Raw genomic sequence first — 23,283 nt, 5'->3', positions numbered from 1 at the left:
AGCTGGAATTACGGTGGCCACTTGCAGGTCCTCCCGGCTCCGAGGCCCTAAGGCGAGAGCTGAGTCATGATGAGCGAGGCCTCCTGGTGGGGAGGCGGCGCCCTCCCCGGCCCCTCTCGGCTCACCGCTCTGTTGCTTGGGCAGAGAGAAGCACCTCTCCTGGGGGCTCCGGGGGCTCCGCGCGCTGCGTCTGTCTGCTGGGGCGTTCTGGCCCACTGAGCACTGCCCTCCTCCAGCTGCGTCTGAAGTGGGGACAGCTCACCATCTGCAGTCCCTGCACCTCACAGCCCTCTTCGCTCCCTGGTCCCCAGAGCCCCAAACACAGTGGAGCGGAGCCCCCGGGCTGGCGCGGGGCAGGAGCTGCTGATGGTTCCGCTGCTCCCTGGGCCAGTGAGGATGACTCAGCACAGCCTGACCGGTGCCAGCGCTGTGCGTGGTCTCCGGGGTGGGCTTGTCACGCAGCCCGTGATTGTTACGTTGTCAAAGTGAAGACTTGCCTCTGGCTGCCCACAGCATGGGGTGTAACTTGGCCTGTGTAGCTGGGGCAGCTGGGGGTCTGATGGAGGGGGTTCCTCCTCTTGTGTCTTTACCAGCACGTGCCAACACGTCTCAGATCATCTAAATCTCTGCCTCACTCTTTGTTATGCCCCCTCCCCATGGCGACATGGTCACCAAGACCTACCCATGCTTCCTCCTGAGCACCCGAGGAGTGTGTCTCCATCCCCCACCCCTGTAGAGGGAGACGGTCCAGGGTGCAAGGCGGGGAAGCCAGGAAGGAGGCTGTGCTGGCCAGCTAGTCTGGAGCTGGGGGCCTGACGGGGACAGGGGCTGTGAGGGTGTAGAGGAGGGGCCGTCCCACGGGTGGCAGTGAGAGCTTGCTGCTAGGGCTTGGAAGCTGGAGATAGAGGGGGCAGGGGGCTGGGATGGCAGAGGCAGGTTTGCTGTTAGAGAGAGCAATGGCATGTCAAGGCGCAGCGTTACAAATGCTGGGACATTCTATTTGGGATGCATTGAGTTAGAAATAGATGTGAAGCACTGAGAGAAGTCTAGCTGGGGCTGGAGCCGGGACCAGAGCCGGAGCTGGAGCTGGAGCTGCTGGAGCTGTGGGCTGGTGTGACTCCCCCGAAGGATGCGGAGCAGGGTTTCTCACCTGATTTGAATCCTGCACCTGTCAGTTAAAATAACTATTGAGTTTTCCTTTCTGCAGTCTGTGTCATGAACACAAAAATGAGGTAGTGCCCAATACTGAGCACTTACGTACAATCCTGTCCTGAGCACCTGGCCAGTGCTCCCTTGCGACCCCTGCCGCAGCCCTGTCACACAGGACCGTGCTCTGTGCGGTGGCCATGTTTCCTTCACTTTTGTCCCTGCAGCAGGGCGTCCCACCCCCAGCCTGTCCTCCTGCCCTCCCCTCTCGTGGGAACGATGTCCCTCCAGATCCCCTCGGGTGCCACATCCCCTTTGCTTACCTGCCACTCCCTGACCTGTCACTTGCCCCTCACCCTGCTGGGTTCTTCTGCGTTCCTGTCATTCCTGGCGCAGGGTCATTTGCAAACAAGAAAATCAATAGTAGCAACTGTCATTTCTTGGGCACATGCTCGTCAATGTCTCCCTTATTCCCTCGCGGCCTCCCTAGCAAGTAGGTACACATTATTGTTCTCCTTTTATTTCTGTTTTCTTGAAAAGGAGGCTGGGATCAGGGAGACAAGGTGATCTTGCCAGGGCACGCGGGAACAGGAGGAAGGAAGGAAGCTGGTTTTGCTAAGAGAAAACACCCTGAAAATTGCAGGCTTGTGCCGAAGACGCAGCTCCTGTGCCCTTTAGGTTGGTGACGTCTGAAGTCCTGGACAGAGGGAGGAGGAGGAGGCATATGAACAGGAATGTGTGTACTTGGCTCTGCTCACTAAGACTCTTACATTGCTTTTTTTCTTCAATTAGAAAAACCTATGTTTTTTTATTGTTTATTCTCTTACGGTTGTCCCGATTTCTTCTTTCCCTTTTGCCCCTGCCCACCCAGCCCACCCCCTCTCCGTTGTCCACATCCATGGGCCTTTGATCCAAGGTCATTGACTAGCCCCTTCCCCTTCTTTCCACCATTTCCCCCTCCCTTCCTCCAGCTGTCAGTCTGTTCCATGTTTCCGTGACTCTGGTTCTATTTTTCTCGTTAGTTTATTTTGTTCATTAGAGTCCGGTTATGGGTGAGATCATATGGGGCTTGTCTTTTCCTGCCTGGCTTATTTCACTCAGCGTAATGCTCTCCAGTTCTGTCCATGCTGTCATGAAAGGTAGGAGTCCTTTATCTCCGCTGCATATTATTCCATCCTGTATTATTGATTTTGCCTGTTTTGCTCTCCACTATACCCTCATTGCCTAACATAGTGTCTGCTACTGTTGGGCTCTTAAAAAATACTGGTAGAAGGAAAGAGGGAAGGAGGGAGTGAGGAAAGAAAGAAGGGATGGAGGGAAGGAAGGAAGGAAGGAAGGAAGGAAGGAAGGAAGGAAAGAAGGAAGGAAGGAAGGAAGGAAAGAAGGAAGGAAGGAAGGAAGGAAGGAAGGAAGGAAGGAAGGAAGGAAAGAAGGAAGGAAGGAAGGAAGGAAGGAAGGAAAGGGAGGAGGAAAGGAGGGATTGCTTTTCCCATGGCAGGCTGGGGCCTGTTGCCCATGAAGTCACAGAGCTTCAGCTTTTTTTGTGTCAAGATGAATTTTGAAGCCACTCAACCGAGTTCGGCGCCCCCCAGTTCCTCAGCAAGGTTTTCATTCCCCGCTGGTCACACGAGTGTCCTCAGGGAGAAGGTGCAGGTCGAGAAACCCTCGTGACTGCAGAGAAGACGGGGGGTGGGGAGGTGCTGCTTCCCTGAGAGCCGTGGGCGGGGGGCGGGGTGGGGGCACCGTGGCTCCATAAAGGCTCCCTGGCCAGAGCCCTGGGGCAGGACAGCGGGCACCCCTTCACCCCCAGAAGGGCCCAGAAGGATGGCACTGGCCCTCTGGGTCTTCTGTCTGCTGGCCACGGCTGGCTCCGTGTCAGCCAACATTTTCGGTGAGTTCTCAGCCCAAGGCCATGGAGCAGGAAGAGGAGGGAGCCCTCAGCCCCAAGCTCCAAAGCCCGCAAGGCTCTGCCCTAGGACCTGTGCACGTGTGTGCTCTCATTTAGTCCCTACAGTGTCCCCAGGGTGGCGTTTGCTCTTTTCTTCCCAGAGGAAGAGACTCCGTTGTCTGAGGTCACAGAGCTAGTGGTTGCTGGACGGAAGATGGGAAATTAGATCTTCCCCATTTAATTCTCACTCCTCGCACCCACGCCCTTAGCAAATGTTTGACATTGACATTGTTTTATATATATATATATATATATATATATATATATATATATATATATATTTTTTTTTTTTTTTTTTTTTTTTTTTTTTTTTCCCCTAGCTATCTCAAGGTCTGGGTTGTTCATGAGTGGTGTTTGAGTAGTCAGCAGGGAGTGAAAAGACAAATCCGCCTGGGGACCCAAGTTCTGGTGTGGCTGAGCCACGGCCAGTGTGACTTTGGATAAGTCTAAGCTCCGGTTTCCTCACTGGAAAAGGAAGCAAATGACACTGACCTGATGTGGCTGCGATTTCTGAGTCAGCCCCGGCTCCTTTCACGTGTTCTCAATGAAAACAGGACACACGAGACTCACTAATTCATCCATGCTTCTCCTTTGTGCTGGGAAGGGGCCTGTCTGCCAGGGCGGCTTGATAAATCCAAGAACAGCCCCTTCATAAAGGCGTTCTGACCCAACCCGACCGCGGCTGGGGTGGGGGTCGGGGCGTCCACCCAGGGGTTTGTTCTGAATCCTTCTCTTGCCAGCTGGGGACCTTGAGCGGGTTCCTTTCACTGTCCCCGCCTCAGGGCCACATGAGCAAACAGCCCCTCCGCCCCCACCCAGGGGTGTGTTGAGAATTAAGTGAAAGGTGTAAAGAGCTGCAGGAGTGCAGGTTGGAACCCCACAGTCTCTGATGCTAGAAACTTCAGGGGCCCCTTCTTAGTTCCCGGGGTCCGGGCCACACTCCTCTCTGAGCAGCGCCTTTCTTCTTGTAGAGTACCAGGTGGACGCCCAGCCGCTTCGTCGCTGCGAGCTGCAGAGGGAAAGGGCCTTTCAGACGGGAGCGGACTACGTTCCCCAGTGCGCCGAAGACGGCAGCTTCCAGTAAGGGCTCCGTGGGCCACCGGGACGCTCGGCGTCCCTGCTAGAGCGCCGCATTTTCCCCTGCCCTGGGGCTACGCCCTGCTCTCTCCTCCACATACTGTCATTAGGAGGGGACCCGCCTCTCGGGTCCTCGGGGTTAATCAACGCCGGAGGGGGCCGACCCAGAGCGCCCCAATCCATGCTGCACCCCAGCCAGGACCGAGGCATCCCTTCTTTTTCTGCCAAAACTTCTACCGTAACTCCATTAATGAAAGGTGCTAGGGATCGAATGATTTATGCTTTGGTGCCTCCCCCTCCCCCTCCCCACCCCGCCCCTTACCCTCTTGAGAACACAGAGGAGCAGGGAGTGGAAGCTGGCTGGGCTTCAGGCCCGTCCATGGCTGCTGGGTTCCCAGTGAGCTCCCCCACAAAAGGGCTTTTCAGCTGCCCTGTGATGAACTTGGGTCCCAGATTCTCTCTGTAGAGTGGAAGGACAATCTAAACCACCGCCACCACTGCAGAATACATGGGAATCCTTTGGCTGTAATACAGTTGAACTTCCCAGGTTCTTCCAGCCACTTTGAACTTGGGGGACTCCCTCTATGGAACTGTCATCTGGGAAGCACTGTGGAAACAGCCCTCCCTGCTTCCATTTTATATGCACCCCAATGTGCCTAACAGAAATTCCCCACGCTCCCCAGACGCAAGCAATGCTTCTAGTCTGGGGCCTGCTTGGCTCCCTGGGAATTCCGGGGCAGCAGAAAAGTCAGGGCGGCTCACCTTCTCTGGCCTTATTTCTGTGGCATTGCCCTTGCTCTAGCCTCTCATACTTTCAAGCCCACCCTCTTCTCTTTACCTGAAACTCCTCTTATCACACCTGATCATCCTGCTGGCTCAGTGCAGCCATCCTTGCCCCTGGGAAACCCCCCTGGGAAGCCCCACGCATGTGCTTGCCTGGGTCACTGTAACTGAGGCCCTGCTCTCTGACCCCCCCATGAGGTGTCCCCACCTCTGGTCCACAAAGGAGGACCCTGCCTTTACCCTCTGCAACCTCCATGTGGCTGGAGCATCACACACCAGGACAGGCGTTGGCTACGGGGCTTGAAGATGGGGATGGGGAGTGAGTGACCGAGATCAGCAGGACAGGAAAAAAGCACCTTTCCTTCCCCAAGTCCCCCGGCCCCCTCGCCAACTCATATGAATGAAAGCTTGGAAGATTGGAAGGATGCAAGGGTGACCTGGGTCGTGGCATCCGGAGCCCTCGACCGTGTGCACATGCTGTGTCTCTCCCGCCCCCAGGACTGTCCAGTGCAGGAATGACGGCCGCACCTGCTGGTGCGTGGGTGCTGATGGCAGGGAGGTGCCCGGCAGCAGGCAGTCTGGGCGGCCCACGGCATGTAAGTGTGAAAAGTGGGTGATGGGGTGTCCCATGGGAAGGGGGACCTTGCTAGGACCACACATGTGGGAAAGAGCACTGGGCTTGGCAGCACGTGACCAGGCAAGTGCCCCTCGGGGCTGCGGGTTCCTCCTCTGAGTTAGGCAAACTGTCCTGCACGCGAGGCCCCATGTCCTACAGGACTCCTGTGAATCAAATGGGACAATCAGGTCACCTGCTCAGCAAAGAGCTGCTGCGTCCCCCACATGCCAGGGGCTGGGCCTGATGCTGAGGGCACCAGCAGACAAGAGAGGCCTCTGGATCAGGGAGCCGCCAGGTACACACCAACTGTGTATTCTTACCTGAGGTGTTCCTGGGACTTAAAACTCTCCTGGTAAAAAAAAAAAAAAAATGATTATATGAGTAGTCAAAGAAGCACAGTCCCCAGTTAGAGCATGTCATAGTTAAGCCTAAAACAAAGGGCCACTTAAGCTGGTCACCTTCACATGGTGAAATCGAGCCTAGAACCCAGCTGTCCTTCAGCAGAGAAAGGCTGCGTCTGGGGCTCTGGTTTTGACGGCCAGGGTGCTAGCAGTTCCCAGCACTCTGGCTGGTAGACACAGGCCCACTCCCATGCCCTCATTGCGCTGTGGTTCCTCATGGGAGGGCGTGTGAGGGTTTAACACACATGTGAAACACCAGGCACACAGTGGCCGTTCCATAGGGGCAGTCACCGTTCATGTCACTAGCCCTCATGGAGCTGAAGAAGGCAGCTGTATTTTCAAGTCTGTACATAAGGCGAGTGAGGCACAGAGTGGTGAAGCAACTTCCCCAAGGTTGCACAGCAAGTGTGTGGGGAAATTCAGACTCAGACAAGCTCTGTGGACAGCCAGGCTGGTACCCCCTTCACACCCACCTCTGCAGCAGTGGGGCGGGGCGCTATCCGGGAGGCTGATGGCGCGGGATGGAACCTGCCCTTCCTGGGACAAAGGTGCACAGTCGGAAGGCCGGTCCTGAGCCCGCCGCCCTGTGCCCCACTCACTGAGCACTCACGGCCTGGTGGTGATGCCCAGCTCTGGAGAGGACCACCGCCCCCCAGCCAGGGAGGCAGCGCAAGCTCTCCTGGGCTGAGACCTGACGCTGCTCCTTGCACCTGTAGGTCTGTCCTTCTGCCAGCTTCAGAAGCAGCAAGTCTTGCTGAGCAGCTACCTCAACAGCACGGCCACCTCCTACCTCCCCCAGTGCCAGGATTCGGGGGAGTACACCCCCGTGCAGTGTGACCTGAAGCGGGAGCAGTGCTGGTGTGTGGACGTGGATGGGATGGAGGTGTACGGGACCCGCCAGCTGGGGAGGCCCATGAGGTGTAAGTGTTGCTGGGCACCAGCTCCCCCGGGAGGAGGGGGGCGCAGTGTTCCCCACCACAGCCACAAGGCAGAGAACCTGGCCCGGGGACAGAGATCAGAGCCTTGAAGGAAGATCCTGGCACTTGTAATGTTTCCACAGGGTGAATGGGCGCTGTTGGCTGGCTGATTCTTAGAAGCATAAGCAGGGTTTCGATGACCTCAGTCCCTGTTTGGGCCTCTAGTTGTCACATGTGCCACATGAATACATGCCCGTAGACTGCAGAAGCCTATGCACCTGTTCATGTATAAGAACTGACTGTTTCTCCTTGGAAACGTTTAGGTCCAAGAAGCTGTGAGATAAGAAACCGCCGGCTTCTCCATGGGGTGGGGGAGAAGTCACCACCCCAGTGTTCTCCAGATGGCGGATTTCTGCCCGTCCAGTGCAAGTTTGTCAACACCACGGACATGATGGTTTTCGACCTGGTCCACAGCTACAACCGGTAAGGCGAGCTGGCCTCGGGGCGTGTCTGTTGCTGGCCTGTCCTTTCCTATCTTTGGCCAAAGCCCATGCCGCCCTTGGGGCTGGGTGCCATGATGGGTCACACACGTGGCCTGGTAGGAAGGACATTGACAGAAGCCTGACTCCCATAAGCCGCTGAAGGGCGACAGCGTTTTTAACAAAGCAAGCTGGAAACAGATACGGGAATTACAAGCACATGAATCCTCGGGCCCAGCCAGCCATGGAAAGAAAACACCAGAATGCAAGGATGTAGGTGCTAGGATGTCTACTACCTTGGTTTTCATGGTGACACAAGGCTGGGAACAAAGCCACTGAGCAGCCTGAGGTACCCACCGTAAATACTTAGGCAGCATGAAACCGAAGGCATTAGAATCTTACCGGCGGACTGGGAGAGGGCTCTGAAGCACAGTATGATAATATGATATGAGATGCATGGTGCAGGTAATAGGATACGGTTCGATTTTTAGAAAACAAACGAGCCAATGGGTCCTCTCGTGGTCATACCTCAGTGCATGACTATGCGTGTTCTGCACAGCGCTGGGGAGCGCAGGGGAGGATGGGAGTGAGCACCTGCTGGGTGGGGAGCACGGGCGCCAGCCGGGTCGGGGCCACTGGGGAAGGAGATCAGCAGAAAAGGAAAAAAGACGGCGCTGCAGAACAGCATGCCTGCGATCATATGTATGCCTTTTTTTTTTTTTTTGTAAATTGTGTGTATGCATGCACTTAGAAATAAGTTTAAAGATTTCAAAAACGGAGATGCGTGAGGGCTCTCAGCCCGAGTAACCAGATTAACCTGGTTGTTCCTGACGCCTGCTTCAGTCTGGCACAGGGCCCGCGGGGGCGGCAGGGACAATTGAAGCGCCCTGAGCACAGCCATCCCTCCAGATCCGCAGTTCCGCTTTCTGCGGCTTCGGTTCCCCAAGGTCCACCTCCGTCCAAAAGGATGACATGCAAAATTCCGGCAATAAACCAATCCTAAGTTTTAAATTGCGCGGCGTGCTGAGTCGCGTGATGAAATCTCTCGGGTCCCGCTCCGACGCGATCATCCCCGGGTCCCGCGTTGCCGCATCTCCGCACTGAGGACACTCAGGCCCCAGTCCCATGGGCGCCGACTCGGTTATCAGGGCTGTGCCCTGTCCTGGTGTCCTAGTGCTTGTGTTCCCGTCACTCCGGTTTTGTCTATTAATGGTCAAAAAGCGCAAGGGCAGCGATGCTGGCGGTTCAGGTGTGACTTGGAGAAGCCGCGAAGTGCTTCCCTTCAGTGAAGACGTGAGTGCAGTGTGGTAGGAGGTAGACCCCACTCACGTGACTTTTATTACAGCGTATCATTATAATTGTTATATTTCATTATTGTTGTGAATCTTACTGTGCTGGACTTATAAGTTCAACTTTACCATAGGTGTGTATGTGCAGGAAACAGCAGTATGTGTGGATCAGGTTTGCCATTCGCCACGTTTTCGGGCATCCAGTGGGGGTCTTGGAATATGTCCCCCATGGATAAGGTGGACTATGACAAAAATAAGTGACTGTTGGGCTGAGAGTACTGCAGGGGTTATCTCAGAGAACCTGAGCCTTTATGTGGCCAGCTTCCAAACAACCAGTTTCTTTCCCCAGATGAGAGGCGGGTTCTTAGGGCCGTGAACATCAGCGGTGTCATCTGGTCAACCGAATGTGCAAAACTCTGGATTTCTGATTCTGAGGAACAGGTGGAAGGCTGTACGCATTCTCCCACAGCACCGAGAAGCAGGGCTTGGAAACTGTGCCTTCTGGGTGGAGTGCGCACCCATCAGGGCTCCGGGTCCCCTGTGTCCCGTTGCCGTATTAGTTCTGCCTGCTCCACCCATCTGTGTTACCTGCCCGGCCCCGCAGCACCTGCTGTTGGGACTCGCATTCGGATTCTGGCACTGCTCGGCTGAGCGGCCTGGTCACTCACGTTCTCTGGGTCTCGGTCTCCCCATCTGTAAAATGCAGACAGACAGCTCCCTGCTTCTGAGGGCATGGTGAGGATCGGAGGAAGCCTCGTCTAGAAACCACTGTGACTGTTGTAAGTTATTATGTATCTAAAGGGAATTATTATGCACAATCCAGCTTTAGCCAATGTCGATTCGGTTCTCCCACCTCCGCCCCCAGGCCCAGAAAATGGCCTGTCTGTGAGCACATAGGAATCTCCAGATAGTCTGGTTTGCTGATGCTCAATTTAAGTTCAAGTGAGTGCCTCTACATTCAGGGAATTTGACATCCTCTAACCCACTTTAATACTTACAAAAATAATTGGATGGATAATTACGGTCTCCAGCATACAAATGAGGAATCTGAAACACCCGAGTTAAGGAACTCACCCTAAGAAAGACACTCAGCGTGTGCTAGAGCTGTCTGGCGTCTCTTACTATCCCATAACCCTCAATCCATCTGTTTGCCCTACAGTGCATAGCACAGAGCCTTGCACACAGTAGGCCTGCAGTTCTCACAATCCAAGAATTTGGCAGGTACCAGTTTGAGGTGCAGTTCACAGCTGCCTCCACACGAGGGCAGTCGAGTTCAATGCAAAAGTCCAGGACTAAGCCTCCATTGTTTTACGACCGACAAAAAGATTTACTCCTGAAATGGGATCCTTTGCTTTTTTGTAAGCAGGCATGTCTCAGAGTGGGTTTTGATTGAGGAAGGTCCTGGGAAGGGTCAGGTAGTTGGTTCCTGGAAGCCCAGCCGTATTCAGGAATGTTCTGATAAGCAGACCCGGGCCGTGCCAGGCCCAGCGGCTCCATCCGGCACTGTGGCAACAGCCGTGGGGGCCACGCGGCAAGTCTAGACTTAGCACCTAGGGTTGCCAGACTGAAAAAATACAGGATGGCCAGTGACACTTGAATTCGGATAAGCAAGGAGCAATTTCTTTAGTGTACGTATGTCCCTTTCCAATGTTGTAACAAGAATTTTAAGCCTGGGGCGTGGGGTGGGGACTGGGGAAAATGTTAATAACTGTTGTACTTAGATTTACAAAAGAATGGACTGGGATTGGAGAAAAGCAGAGTGGGCACTGGGAGGCGATGCTGTGTGTCTGGAGGCTACCGGAGAGGGGGCTGGACAGACGGCGAGTCAGGAGGAACGCTTACTAGGCGAAATCCGCAGGACTTGACGAAGGAATAGGGAGGCTGTGGGAGAGGAAGAGTCTAGGTGACTCAGATTGGTTTCTAGACAGAGGGTCGATGATGCGTTTGGAAAGGAGATGTCACAAAATTGATGCTGGAGTAGTGAATCTGAGCAGATTTGGGGAGGCAATTCGAATGGAGAAGTGGCGTCAGGCAGTGGGCTTACTTCCATGGGCTCACGGGGAAGATGGAAGCCTGTGAGCAGCTCATTTCCCAACCTGTTGCGGGTGATGATGTGCACTTGAACTTGGCTGCAGCATTTGCCTGTTTGAAGCAGGTCCTCTTGCCTCTGGAAGAAGGCCTCTGCTTAGTATACCTGTTTGGGTGGTGACTTAAGAACACCAAGTTGTGTCGGGGAATAAGCTTTGCTAGTTCTTCTGACCCTTCTGCCCTCTTTGACAGGCCCTTGCCCAGAAACCAATTAGGGAAATGGATGGTGGCTAAGCAGGTGGTAGGTAACAGTGTGAAGAGCTAGTGCTATTACCAAGGCCTTCGCGATCCAAGTTTAAATTCAGTTCATTTTTTTTAAAATCAGCCCTTGCCCTTGGGGACCACGCTTCTTCAGACTCCCTTAGTAATTGGTGTCACGTCCAATGCCTTGGCAGCCCGTGCTTTCTAGATAATTCAGTGAGAAGGGTGAGGTGCATCGTAACCTGGATGTGAGCGACTGAGTGGAGAGATCCTCCTAGATGGGTCATCCGCTGACCTTCCCACGAGACCTCTGGGGGGTTGGGGAGTGGTCTGTGTGCCAGGCACTGTGCTAGGGTCACAGCTCCTGTTGTGAGGAGAGCTGCTCCAGTGCAGGAGGGAATCAAATAGCTCGCTAATTCATTAACTGATGGTTAGACTTCTGGGGGGGACTCTCTGTGGGAGGAGTTGGAGAATCTGACCCAATGGGGGGTATCAGCTCCCTGAGCTAATGGGCAGGACCAGAATTCTGGCTGGTGCTGACATTTTATATTCCATGGAGCCTCCTCTGTGAAACCCAGGTTGGTTAGGCCAGGACTGGAATTCTGAGGTGTTTGGCTCCAGGCCATTAGCTATCGTCACTATGCACAGAAGGACAAGGAGGGCTTAAATGGGACAGTGCAGAGTGTCTGCCCCAAAGGGGGTGGAGGCCAGCCCTAGAAGTGTGCAGGTGGCCATAGGATGCCTTAAGAGGGTCTTCCTGGGAGGATGGGAAGACCCTTCCCCTAGCTGAAGCTGTGGTCTCTCCAGTAGACAAGAAGGGGTGAGTCAACAGTGAGGTCCATGCAGAAAGCATGGGGAGGGCTAGGTCCAGGGCAGCTTACAAGACCAGAAGCCCAAGGGGAAGGACTCTGACCCTAAGCTGATGGGATGAAGATGTCAAAGCCCCTGCTGCCGCATGGGCCCCGGGATGGACCATGGAGGTGGGCCTTTGGGCGGAATCAGCAGAACATGGGACTAGAGTGATTTAAACTTCCTGGGCCTCATGCTGAAATGGGGTTCAGAACCTCGGGCCAGCAAGGTGACCCTTCAATACATGTATCCAGCATGTATGTCTTCGTCTACTGGGAGCCAGGAAAAGCCAGGTGTCAGGCATACAGAGGAGAGTGTCAGAACAGGACAGGGGACATGGGGCAGGAACCAGGTACAGCCCAACACACACTGAGTAACGCCACCGGCAGAGCTAGGTGTCACCTGGAGCCCAAGACCAGGATTCAAACCCTGGCTCCTACCTCTATTGCAGGATGGCAGCCAAGATACCTTGCCTTTGAACCTCTAACATGGGGATGAAAAAAATACCACCTGCCTTTTAGGCGTGTTCAGTTGCAGTTTGTCTTTTACCAAGTAGTGGCTCAATCCATGGGAGTAATTCTTACTGTAGTAGAAACACTTTTAGAATTGCATTGTCCCGGGTTCCAACGAATGAACTTTTATTATATACCTCCCATCCATGGGAACTGAGCAAAGTGAGATTTTAGTTTCTACTAAGCATAACTCCCCATAGCATTCTTGTGTATTTAACTCACGTCCACACAGTAACAGACCAACAACGTGGAAAAAACCCATGATTCTGTAGCGCTTTCCTAGGCTCGCTCTTTTGCATATTCATTGGCATTTGGAGGAATGAATACTTGCTGCAGGGCGTGTTCAGGCGCTGAGCCAAGTCTCTGCACGAAGCATGGCCTCCGGACTGGTTCGTTTACATAGCACTTGCGGCAGCGGTGTGCTCAGGCCACTCCGCTTTCTACCCTTTTTACATAACGTTATGGACACATCCATTTAGGGGAGGTACTGTAATTTACTTCTTAATTTTCCGATCGTCGGGCACCAACGTTGTTTCAGGAGTCTGCTAGACCAGATGCCACAGCGCCTGGCGTCTTTGTGCAGAGAGCTGCTGCTCCTGCCAGCTTATTGTTTGGGGGTCTTTTTCCAGATACAAGGAGAAACACAGGAGGCTTCGGTGTCGCGAACTAGCTGCGTAGGACGTACAAACAGACCTCTCAGGGTTGTAAATATAAAGCTGAAACACTCCTCCCTGGTTGCTAAATCGTGGCACATGGGAAGAACGCGTTCATACGGCCTACCACCCCCTTAGTTTCACGTTACTTCCAGGACAGGGAACCCGGCCAGTTCGCTCCCGATAGCCATCGCCAGGTCAGACTTGAGTCAGGCACAGGTTTCCTCACTTTTGGGAAGGGTAGTATGGCCCTTGTTAGTCACTTCGTACTGATGTTGTGTTTTGTTTTTTTTTTTTAGACTGTGGGACTGGGAAATATCCTGCTCAGGAATTTCCTATGGGGGAGTCTGGCTTCTTTCCAAGCTCTTGAAGAGTTTTAAAGGGCTCTGAAGTTGTTTGATCTCCCAAATGAGATCATCCGCAACACACCATATGTTTGTAAGGCAACCCTGGCCTGGAGTCCCCAGAGTACATTCTAGTAAGGGAACGAGTTAGGTCGATGTTCATTACCTGTTTTCTGCCTGATCCTTGGAGACACGTGCCCGGTATAGATCGTTCAAAGGCCATGAGTGAGGAAAATGGCTAATTAGCTGAGGACCCCAAGGCCCAGCTCTATTTGAACAGGGCCAGCCTGGCTCTGGCCAATTAAAACCAATTTAGGAGAGAAAGACTCTTACCACAGGAAGGCTGGAGCAGGTGGCATGAGGTTAAGGCTCAGACATTCCTTTTCCCCAGATGGGATGACGCCACGTTAATTTATTTGTACAGGAAGAACTCGTGATGGGTTGCCTGTTACGAAATGGTGACCATCAGTCTTCCCTTTCAGGTTTCCAGATGCATTTGTGACGTTCAGTGCCTTCCGGAGAAGGTTCCCCGAGGTGTCTGGGTACTGTCACTGTGCTGACAGTCAAGGGCGGGAACTGGCAGAGACAGGTGAGCCCAATCTGAGGGGACGAGTGGCGCCTGCCGGGCCTGAGAGCCTAACCCTCATTACCTGCAGAGCAGAAGTAGCAGCGGGCACCTGCTTCCCCGCCAGGTGGCCATGGGCGTCCAAGAGGCATGGCTGGCCAACTTTCATCCCTGGTACTTGGAACACAGCTGCTCTGGCCCACGTGGTGCCTTCGTGCGCGTGGGAGAGAGGCACCCCCTTCTGGCAGGTGCAGCTCTGAGCGGGGCAGGTGGGAGGCGGGGCAGATCGCAGGGCCCTCCCTCTCTCAGCAGTTCTGTCTGCTTTGGCGTGAGCGACCCACACAGCTGCCCACAGCAGCCCTGGCTTTGGAAACCACGCAGACTTGTTCGGGCCCGAGGTGTAGCGATGCCGGTGGAGGTCCTGGCCCCCCGACTGTCTGTTTAGGTGGCAGGACCAGGACTCCCTTTCAGAGCGAAGCCGTACCTTGAGACGCATGCTGTCTTTGCTCAGGTGTGGAGCTGCTGCTGGGTGACGTCTACGACACCGTGTTTGCCGGCCTGGACCGTGCTCCCGCCTTCGCCGAAACCACCCTGTACCGGATATTGCAGAGACGGTTCCTGGCAGTTCGGCTCGTCCTTTCTGGCAGATTCCGATGTGAGTAATAAGCCGACAACACATGTGCATGTGTCTGCCAGGAGGAGAGCACTTGGGTTTTAAAGCTGGAAAAGTCTCCGCGAGGCTTTTCCAGCCGAGTGGGGTTGGGGGCGCAAATAAGCGCTCCCAGCAAATAGAACGCAGGCCGTGAGCACGCCAGGTGTGGCTGACCGTCTTCTCTTTGCTGCGTGGATGTCCCCCAGGCCCCACAAAATGCGAAGTGGAGCGGTTTACGGCGACCAGCTTCGGCCACCCCTACGTTCCACGCTGCCTCCGAAGCGGGGACTACCAGGCCGTGCAGTGCCCGCGGGAAGGGCCGTGCTGGTGCGCGGATGCCCAGGGAAAGGAGGTCGCCGGGACTCGGCGGCGGGACGAGTTGCCGTCATGCGGTGGGTTTTCTCTTGAGGGCTGTCACTTCGGAACCTGTTAACTCGAATACCCCATCGTGATGGGGAACGCACTCCTCATCATTAACTTCTAACATGTTTCCTGTCCTGTGTCAGACATAGTTTCTTCCTCAGGGAGCTCAGCAAATACCGAGGGCCTCACAGGTAAAGAAAAACAAAGGAGAATTAAATTTCGATGTGCCGTGGGAGAAGTGGAACCCAAAGCAAGGGGAAAGGGTCAATTCTGACTCCCAGAGTATATGAAAAGGAGATATTCAGGAAGGCTTCCTGGAGGAGGTGATGCTTGATCAGTGTGCTAAAATAAAAATGTTCCTTGAAGGAAGAAAATAAGGACAGGTGAGCTCTCTATGGAGAGCAGGAGAAGCAAAACTATAAGGACATAAATAATAGGCATTGATCTGCTAATGGCCACTGGGTCTGCAAAAGGATTGAGAGAAAAACCGTTGGGGCCTCATCAGGGTGGGGCTCTGAACTTGAAGACTAGGGGAAAGGCAAGGGTAAGACATCGAGGTCTGTCCTATAGAAGCAGAGGCTTAGGGGCATCATCCTGGAGGCCAGGGGAAGATGTTGGGGGGATTTAAGCCGGCAAGTACCATGATGGGTTTTGTGAGTAAGAAAGACCACCTGGGCATTTTGGAGGAAAGACTGAAAGGAGCATTGAAGGTCATTGCAATGTCCTGAACAGAGCTCAGGGACTGTATCACATTCCTGGGCCTGCTGTAATGAAGTACCACAAAGGGCGTGGCTTATGGCAGCGGAAGTGTATTCACTCCGTGTTCTGGAGGCTAGAAGACCAAAATCAAGGTGTCAGCAGGGACAGCCTCCCTCTGAAGCCTCCAGGGGAGCTTCCTTCCTGGTCTCTTCCTAGCTCGTGGCCGACAGTCTCTGACATTCCTTGGCTTGTGGCAGCCTCCCTCCAAACGTTGCCTCCGTCTCTGTGTCTGCCTCTGCGTCTCTTTTCTTCTTACAACGGCACCAATTATGTAGGATTAAGAGCCCACGCTACTCTAGCATAAGCTCATTTTAACTAATCGAATCTACAATAACCTGTCTTCCAAACAAAATCACATTCTGAGGTTCAGGAAGGGCATGAATTTTTGGGAGACACTCTTCAATCCAGGACTGGAACCAAATACTAGAGAAAAAGCAGTGAGCTGCAGAGAGAGGTGTGGACTTGAGAAATGTCACTAGGCGTTCCAGTAAGACTCGATTCTGTCTTCCCAGTAAGATTCTGCAGGGTGGATCCAGGAGCACTTGAGGGTTCCTACTGGGGTAAACTGGGTGGATTCAGCACGATTTGAAACCGTTAAGGAGTGCGGGTCTTTTTATAGCCTCAACATGGTTATGCATTGATAGTCATGCAACACGTCCTTAAGTTCTTCGATTTCTCCAATTTAACATGTTGAGGATTCTACACGCTGTTTGCCAGCACTCTCTCTGCTGAGCGTGAGGCCTTTGGAAAAGAAAAATTTGAAGTTCTGCCTTGATGGTATTCCCAATTACATTTTCATTCTATGAACACCTACAGAACATTGTACCCTCCAGTTTCCAGGTGGAAACTAAAAGCTACAGCTTTCTAAAGTAAAACCTCGAGTGCTACCAAATGCACAGATCATACATTTATCCTTTCTCTCTCTGGTATATGAGTCCTGTGTCTGTGAAAACAACTGCCACATGGAACCAAAAGCTGAAGTTTTTGCCTTGGTGACTCTGCGTACGAAGGGAAAGGATATGCTCTGAGCTTGGAAAGCAGTAAACTTTACTTCTTCCATACCTTCCTGCCACAGCCACAAAAGGAAGCCGCGGCCTCCTGAGGGGCGTGCTGTGTGTTCTGCTGTTGCCTTCTCTCTCTCGTGCGCGCGCTCTCTGACCACATGTTCCCGTTCCTTCTCTGTTGCCTGGTTACGGAGGAAGGTTGGCCAATTTCCTGTTTGGCATCCATGTGAACCGAGGGAAAGAATTATTCTAAGAAGGTGGGGTGGTGGGCAGCTGAAGACCTCTAATAGTTATGGAGAAAGATAGACCTTATTTACTTTCACCTATGTAACTGGGACACTGGAACTTCAACTTAAAATAGTATTTCTTAACATGATTACCATCAACCTGGGATATTTGGATAGAATAACCAGACCCTGTGTGGAGTTGACTGAGTTGGTCCCTATTTAATGGGCCGTTTCAAGGAAAGGTCAGGAAGCTTAGAAGAATGTGCTGAGTATGTTTGCCAAATATGCATCATTATGTTATAGGAAATATCATATTTCCTATGATAGATAATAATATTACATATTACAACATAGAAAAATATTTATTATAGGAAATACTAATAGCGTTGAAAGTAGGCCTTTTATCCTCAAAGAGACTATAAACTATTAGCTGAGACAGGACTACCCACAAGGAAGAATTGGGCAGCCACACAAAGAGCGTATAATGAAGCGTTGAAGTCCATGACGCATTCCATCCAGGGAATGATGGGAAACCACACTGCATTAAAAAAATAGGGACTGTTGGTGTCCCCGTTCCCTAGGGCGTGGTGACAAATGACTGCAGACTGGGTGGCTTAAAACAACCAAAATGCAGTCCCTCAGAGTTCTAGAGGCTGGGGGTCTGAGATCAAGGTCTAGGCAGGGCCGTGCTCTCTCTGAAGGCTCTGGGGAAGAGCCCTTCCTCGCCCCGTCCCAGTTCTGGTGGTCACTGGCAATTCTTTGGCTTATAGTTGGGTGCATCCCTCAGTCTCTGCCTCTGTCCCCCTGTGGCTTCTTCCCAGTCATTGGATTTAGGGCCCCTCTAGTCCAGTAGGGCCCCATCTCAACTAATTCCATCTGCAAAGACCCTGTTTCCAAATAAGGTCACATCCTGAGGTTCCAGGTGGCTGTGAATAATGGGAGAGGCTGAGGGGAGACATCACTCAACCCAGTCCAGTCAGCACACGGGTGGTCAGAAAAGAGGGCCAATGTCTGTGAGCCTGGCCATAGACAGGGGCCTCTGCTCGTGGAAGCTGGGAGAGGCAGTCATGTCCACTGGGAAACTCATTCCCCAAGGTGGCCTCCATGGATGTGGCTCTGAGCGAAAGCTAAACATAAAAAAGAAAAAGAAAAAAGATAGAATTTTTGGACATCTTACTCTCAGAGAGATCTTAGGGGCTGTCTTGGGCTTGCTGATGATGTTAAAACACTTTTTCCTCTTTGCTCTCTCTGGCGCAGCTGGGGACCAGCCCTGTGCCTCAGAGAGGCAGCAGGCCCTGTCCAGACTCCTCTTCGGGCCCTCAGGCTACTTCAGCCAGCGGGACTTGTCCTTGGCTCCTGAGGAAAGACAGGTCTCTGGGAGAGTAGCCAGCCTGGCCACACCTTGCCCACCCTGGATCAAGGAGCTCTTTGTAGACTCTGGGATTCTCCGCCCTGTGGTCCAAGGGCAGAACCAGCAGTCTCCAGCCTCAGGCAGCCTCCTCAGAGAAGCCCTCCGCGTGCTTTTTCCCTCCCGAGAGCTGGCCCGTCTTGCCCTTCAGTTGACCACCAACCCAAAGCGACTCCAGCAAAACCTCTTTGGGGGGATGTTTTTGGTGAACGTTGGCCAGTTTAACTTGTCTGGAGCTCTTGGCACAAGAGGCACCTTTAACTTCAGTCAGTTTTTCCAGCAGCTTGGTCTCCCAGGCTTCTGGAAGGGCAATGGACTGGCCGACCTAGCCAAGCCGCTCTCTGTGGGATTGGATTTGAATCCTGCTGTGGAAATACCCGGAGCCACTCAGAAGGGCAGTGCTATGAATAAGCCCCTTGTGGGCAGCTTTGGCTTCGAAGTGAACTTACAAGAGAACCAAAATGCCCTGAAATCTCTTGCTTCTCTCCTGGACCGTCCAGAATTCCTCCTGTTCCTGCAACAGGTGATTTCGGTGCCAGAAGATATCGCCAGGGATTTAGGTGATGTGATGGAAGTGGTGCTCAGTGCCCGGGGTTGTGAGCAGATGCCGGGAAGCCTTTTTGTCCCGTCGTGCACGGAGGAAGGAAGCTACGAGGAGGTCCAGTGCTTTGCTGGGGAGTGCTGGTGTGTGGACTCCCAGGGCAAAGAACTGCCCGGCTCCAGGGTGAGAGGTGGCCACCCCAGGTGCGCCACGGAGTGTGAAAAGCAGAGGGCGTGGATGCAAAGCCTCTCGGGCAGCCAGCCTGCGGGGTCCAGTCTGTTTGTGCCTTCTTGTACCAGCCAGGGACACTTCTTACCTGTCCAGTGCTTCGGCTCCATGTGCTACTGTGTTGATGCCGACGGCCAGGCCATCCCCGGGACTTGGAACACGCCTGGACAACCCACGCAGTGTAAGTATGGGCTATCCCACCCGCAGACTCAGATTCTCTTTGGGGGCCCTGGCGATGCGTTACAGAAAACAGTTCAGTCATAGCTAAATCTCCAGCTTCTGTTCATGCCAGAATGTGGTGGTTCATTTAAAAACTGTCCGGAAAAGGCTCAATAAGTTTAACCATTTTAAGGCGTGAACAGGGGGACAGATGTATTGGGCCTTCAGTCACTGCAGCATGCGTGTCTGCGGTGTTGACAGCGGCTGGTCTTGGCAGGGCCCGTTTCGTGACGCGGATGCCCTCTGCGCAGCCGTGATGGCCACTAGGGCCGGGTAAGGGTTCAGATGGAGTTTGGGCCATTTAGAGCGTCCGTCTTCGACTTCCGTGCTTATAAACCGCTTAGCCTGACACCTCTGTTCATTGCTGCCCCCCAGGTCCCACGCCCTGTCAGCTGCAGGCGGAGCAAGCCTTCCTGCGGGCCCTGCGGACCCTGGCCTCCAATTCCAGCAACCCCCCCACTCCTTCTGGGGTCTACATCCCACAGTGTGGCGCCAGCGGGCAGTGGCGTCACGTGCAATGCGACGGGCCCCCCGAGCAGGCCTTCGAGTGGTACGAACGGTGGAGGGCTGCCAACCACAGTGGCCAGGAGCTGAACGCCACCGAGCTGCTGCTGAAGATCATGAGCTACCGGGAGGCAGCTTCCGGAAGCTTCCATCTCTTTCTTCAAAGTCTGTTTGAGGCTGGCCAGCAAGGCATCTTCCCGGGCTTGGCCATATACGCTTCTCTCCAAGATGTCCCACTGGCCGTGTTGGAAGGGAACCGGACGCAGCCCGGTGGGAACGTCCTCCTAGAGCCCTACCTCCTCTGGCAGATGCTGAATGGCCAGCTCAGCCGGTACCCAGGGCCCTACTCAGACTTCAGCACACCTCTGGCGCACCTCGGCCTGCGGACCTGCTGGTGTGTGGATGAAGCTGGTCAAGAGCTGGAAGGAACCCGGGCTGAGCCGAGCAAGGTCCCAGCATGTGAGTTAAGCCATGAGAAGGACCGAAGTTGTGCGTTTGAAGAAAGTGTGTCTGCTGGGAGGGTACTGAGTGTCAAAGCTGGACTTGAGGTTAGGTATGGCCAGGTTCATCCCTCAGCTGTATGCCAGCCTGGGCCGCTGTAACCGAATGCCACGGCCTGGGTGGCTTAACCCACAGGCATTTATTTCTCAGAGGTCTGGAGGGTGGAGGTCTGAGATCCATCAAGGTGCTGGCGGATTTGGTTCCTTCTGGGAGCCTCCTCCTTGCTTGTAGGTGGCCCCCCTCTTGCTGTGCATCCATGTGGCAGAGAGAGAAAGAGCTCTGGTCTCTTCGTGTTTCTGTGCTCGACCCGCATGACCTCATCTCCACCCAGTCCGTCACCTCCCGCAAGTCCCGCCTCCAGATACCATCACACTGGGGCTTGGGGCTGCACCACATTTGTTTGGGGGGACACAGACATAACATAATTCCCCATGTCTGCATAGTCAGGGGTTGGCAGAGTTAATGTAGTTCATTTTTAAATTTTCATAAAGTTACTTACATCAGTGCCTCGACTTTTAACGGGCTGTCTTCTGTCTGCAAAGCGTGATCCTGGCCTGATGATGGCTGTACAGTGAATACGGCCTGGCTCTCGCCCTCTGTGGCCAATGCTGTAATCTCTCTCATGAGTTAGGGGCACGGTTTAATTCACCAGTACCTGGTATGATGGGTTTGCTCCTCACAAGGACACTGCTAGGTGCTCAGGACCCCGGAAAGTGCTTCTGCCTTCAGATTGCCTTTAATTTGCTTGAGGGAATTTAACCAAAGGAGTAACAGGAGAGCCGCTGAACGAGGTCAGTAAGTACAGGTCTGTGACAGTGGCCTTGTAAGAAGGTGGCGGAGTACGAGCCACACATGGAAGGTGGCTGATGGCATCATGGTAAAGTGCCTTATTACCAAAGAGACACACCTGCTGCAGTTTCAGATGACAGCCAGACAGGCCCCACACTGCTGTTGTCACGTCAGACTCTCCCCAGCCAGCGGGGCCAACATTCCAGGTATTATAATAGCTGTTCAGGCCCAATGAAATCTCTCCGTGCATTCATGGCAGTGTTCAGCATTGCCCAGGCCTTTCTGGGTCATGTTCAAACTAATCGGACCACTTCGGCATGAGCTGAAATTTAGGCCCTAATGGCCAGGGGGTTTTTAGAATGTTTGGTAACAAGGATGTGCAGTAAGAGCTGTTACACCCTCGTCATTTGGAATGGCCTAGAGACCCACTACTGGATTCCCCATTAAAATGGGGAGTCAACCCATAGCTGTCAGCTGTCGCGTAGATTAGATTAGATTGTCTGAGTGAAAGTGCTTAGTGCAGTGTCTGGCGGGGAACAGACAGACATTTGCTGTTACTGATCTTCCGTAGCAGGCGCTCCATGAACGTGGGGTGAATGAAACTGTGGAGACAAAACAGGAAGAACCTTTCTAGTCATGGGAAGAGCTGGTGGGAAGGAAACAGTTGAGGCCCGTATGTCTCTGTGCGTGCATGTGTGTGTGTGTATGTTTGCATGTGGTGTGTGTATGTTTGCATGTGCATGTGCGCGCACCTCAGAGGGGTCACGGCAGCCATATGCGGTGATGCCCCCTCTGCGATGTCTTTATTCCCCCAGGTCCTGGCTCTTGTGAGGACGTGAAGCTTCGTGTGCTGCGGTTCATTAAGGAAACGGAAGAGATAGTCTCGGCTTCTAACAGTTCTTTGTTCCCTCTGGGAGAGAGCTTCCTAGCAGCCAAGGGAATCCGGCTGACCAATGAGGAGCTCGCGCTTCCTCCACGCTCCCCGTCCCGGGAGACGTTCTCAGAGAAGTTTCTGAGCGGGAGCGACTACGCCATCCGTCTGGCAGCTCAATCCAGTGAGTGTCCTGCACGTCCGGGGTCTCCTTCCATTTCTTGGGGAAGCAGGAGCTTGCAGAGTTGCTCTTCAGTCTCCCTCGGGGCTTTGCTGCCTTGGTTTCCCCAGGCTGATGGGTTCCTGGGAAAGAAGAGGTGGTGATTTTGAAGTACCAGTCCAAGCTGCAATGTGCATAGCTCTCCAGTGCACCCCAACTCTGCAGCAGAGCCACTGGGGGCAGTTCTCCATATCTAGCATTGCAGAGGGCGCCTGCAGGCTCCCATGAAGCCAGACACTCTCGTGAACATGTGAGGGGCTCCAGCCCCCAATGCTCATGCTCCGCTTGTAGCCAATTCCAAAGCTTTTCTCCACCTCTAAGAATTTAGGAACACCCCAAGGGGGAAAGGAGAGGAGGAGCCCTTATTACTGACACTTTACTGGTCTGGGGACCCTTCCACCGTGAGCTCATCTAATCTTGGCAGTGAGTCCAGAGGCTGAGCCTGTTACCTGCAGACGTCAGGGAAAGACGCTCAGGGAGCCCACAGCGCTCACCCGTAACAACAGCTCGGGGCCGCTGGCCGCGCACCCCGGCCAGGCACTCACTGTGCTAAGCGGGACAGTCGTCTTAGCATTTCACCCTCCCACAGCTTCATGAGAATGATGTTATAATCACCGCCTGTGATTCTTTACAAAATGGGGGAACAGGTTAGTCACAGGCCCCGGCTGACCCAGTGGACCACTAGCGGGGCCTGGACGTGCGGCGTGGTCTGGCCCCTGAGGCTCTGCGCCCTGCCCGGCCGATGCCCAGCCTGGCTCTGTCTCATCCCAGAGCGCGTGCCCTTCCTCCACTGCCTGCAGCTGCTCACGCCAGGGTCCCAGCGCCCTCCTGGTTCTCTCGCTGACCCCACAACAACGTGAGAGGGACAGAAGATTCCTGTCTCCAAGCCTGCCTGAGTTCAGATCATCCAGCTGACTCCTTGTCTGGAGTTTTCTGGTCTTGGGTGACAAACAGTCAAGCAGTCACCCCCTGACGCCATCTGAGCCAAGACAGAGAGCGTCCACTGCTGTGGGCCAGAGCCCCTGCCTCCCCAGTCCTGAGATGTCAGCTGCCACCTGGGTGGGTCTCGCTTTGTCCCCCCAGCCCCACCTGAGGCGAGGACCTCCCACGTGCCGGCCTGGCTTCCTGC

At 53.8% G+C, this 23,283-nt stretch overlaps 1 protein-coding gene across 1 annotated transcript in view; it reads left to right on the top strand.

The window, feature by feature from the left end:
* The first annotated feature begins 2,970 nt into the window (after positions 1–2,970).
* TG (thyroglobulin) overlaps positions 2,971–23,283 on the top strand; it is a 198,031-nt gene continuing 177,718 nt past the window's right edge. Inside the window, exons 1-11 of the mRNA XM_090282726.1 lie at positions 2,971–3,037; positions 4,066–4,174; positions 5,453–5,550; positions 6,688–6,891; positions 7,212–7,371; positions 13,786–13,892; positions 14,380–14,523; positions 14,727–14,912; positions 18,131–19,231; positions 19,645–20,232; positions 21,879–22,118. Of these exons, the coding sequence (XP_090138852.1) occupies positions 2,971–3,037; positions 4,066–4,174; positions 5,453–5,550; positions 6,688–6,891; positions 7,212–7,371; positions 13,786–13,892; positions 14,380–14,523; positions 14,727–14,912; positions 18,131–19,231; positions 19,645–20,232; positions 21,879–22,118 (3,004 nt within the window). The remainder of the gene's footprint in view (positions 3,038–4,065; positions 4,175–5,452; positions 5,551–6,687; positions 6,892–7,211; positions 7,372–13,785; positions 13,893–14,379; positions 14,524–14,726; positions 14,913–18,130; positions 19,232–19,644; positions 20,233–21,878; positions 22,119–23,283) is intronic.

Source organism: Furipterus horrens, unplaced genomic scaffold (genome assembly GCF_987537825.1).
Source record: "Furipterus horrens unplaced genomic scaffold, mFurHor1.1.pri manual_scaffold_7, whole genome shotgun sequence".
Taxonomy (NCBI): domain Eukaryota; kingdom Metazoa; phylum Chordata; class Mammalia; order Chiroptera; family Furipteridae; genus Furipterus; species Furipterus horrens.
Note: the sequence above shows the minus strand (reverse complement) of the source record. Positions and strands in the feature narration are given on the sequence as shown.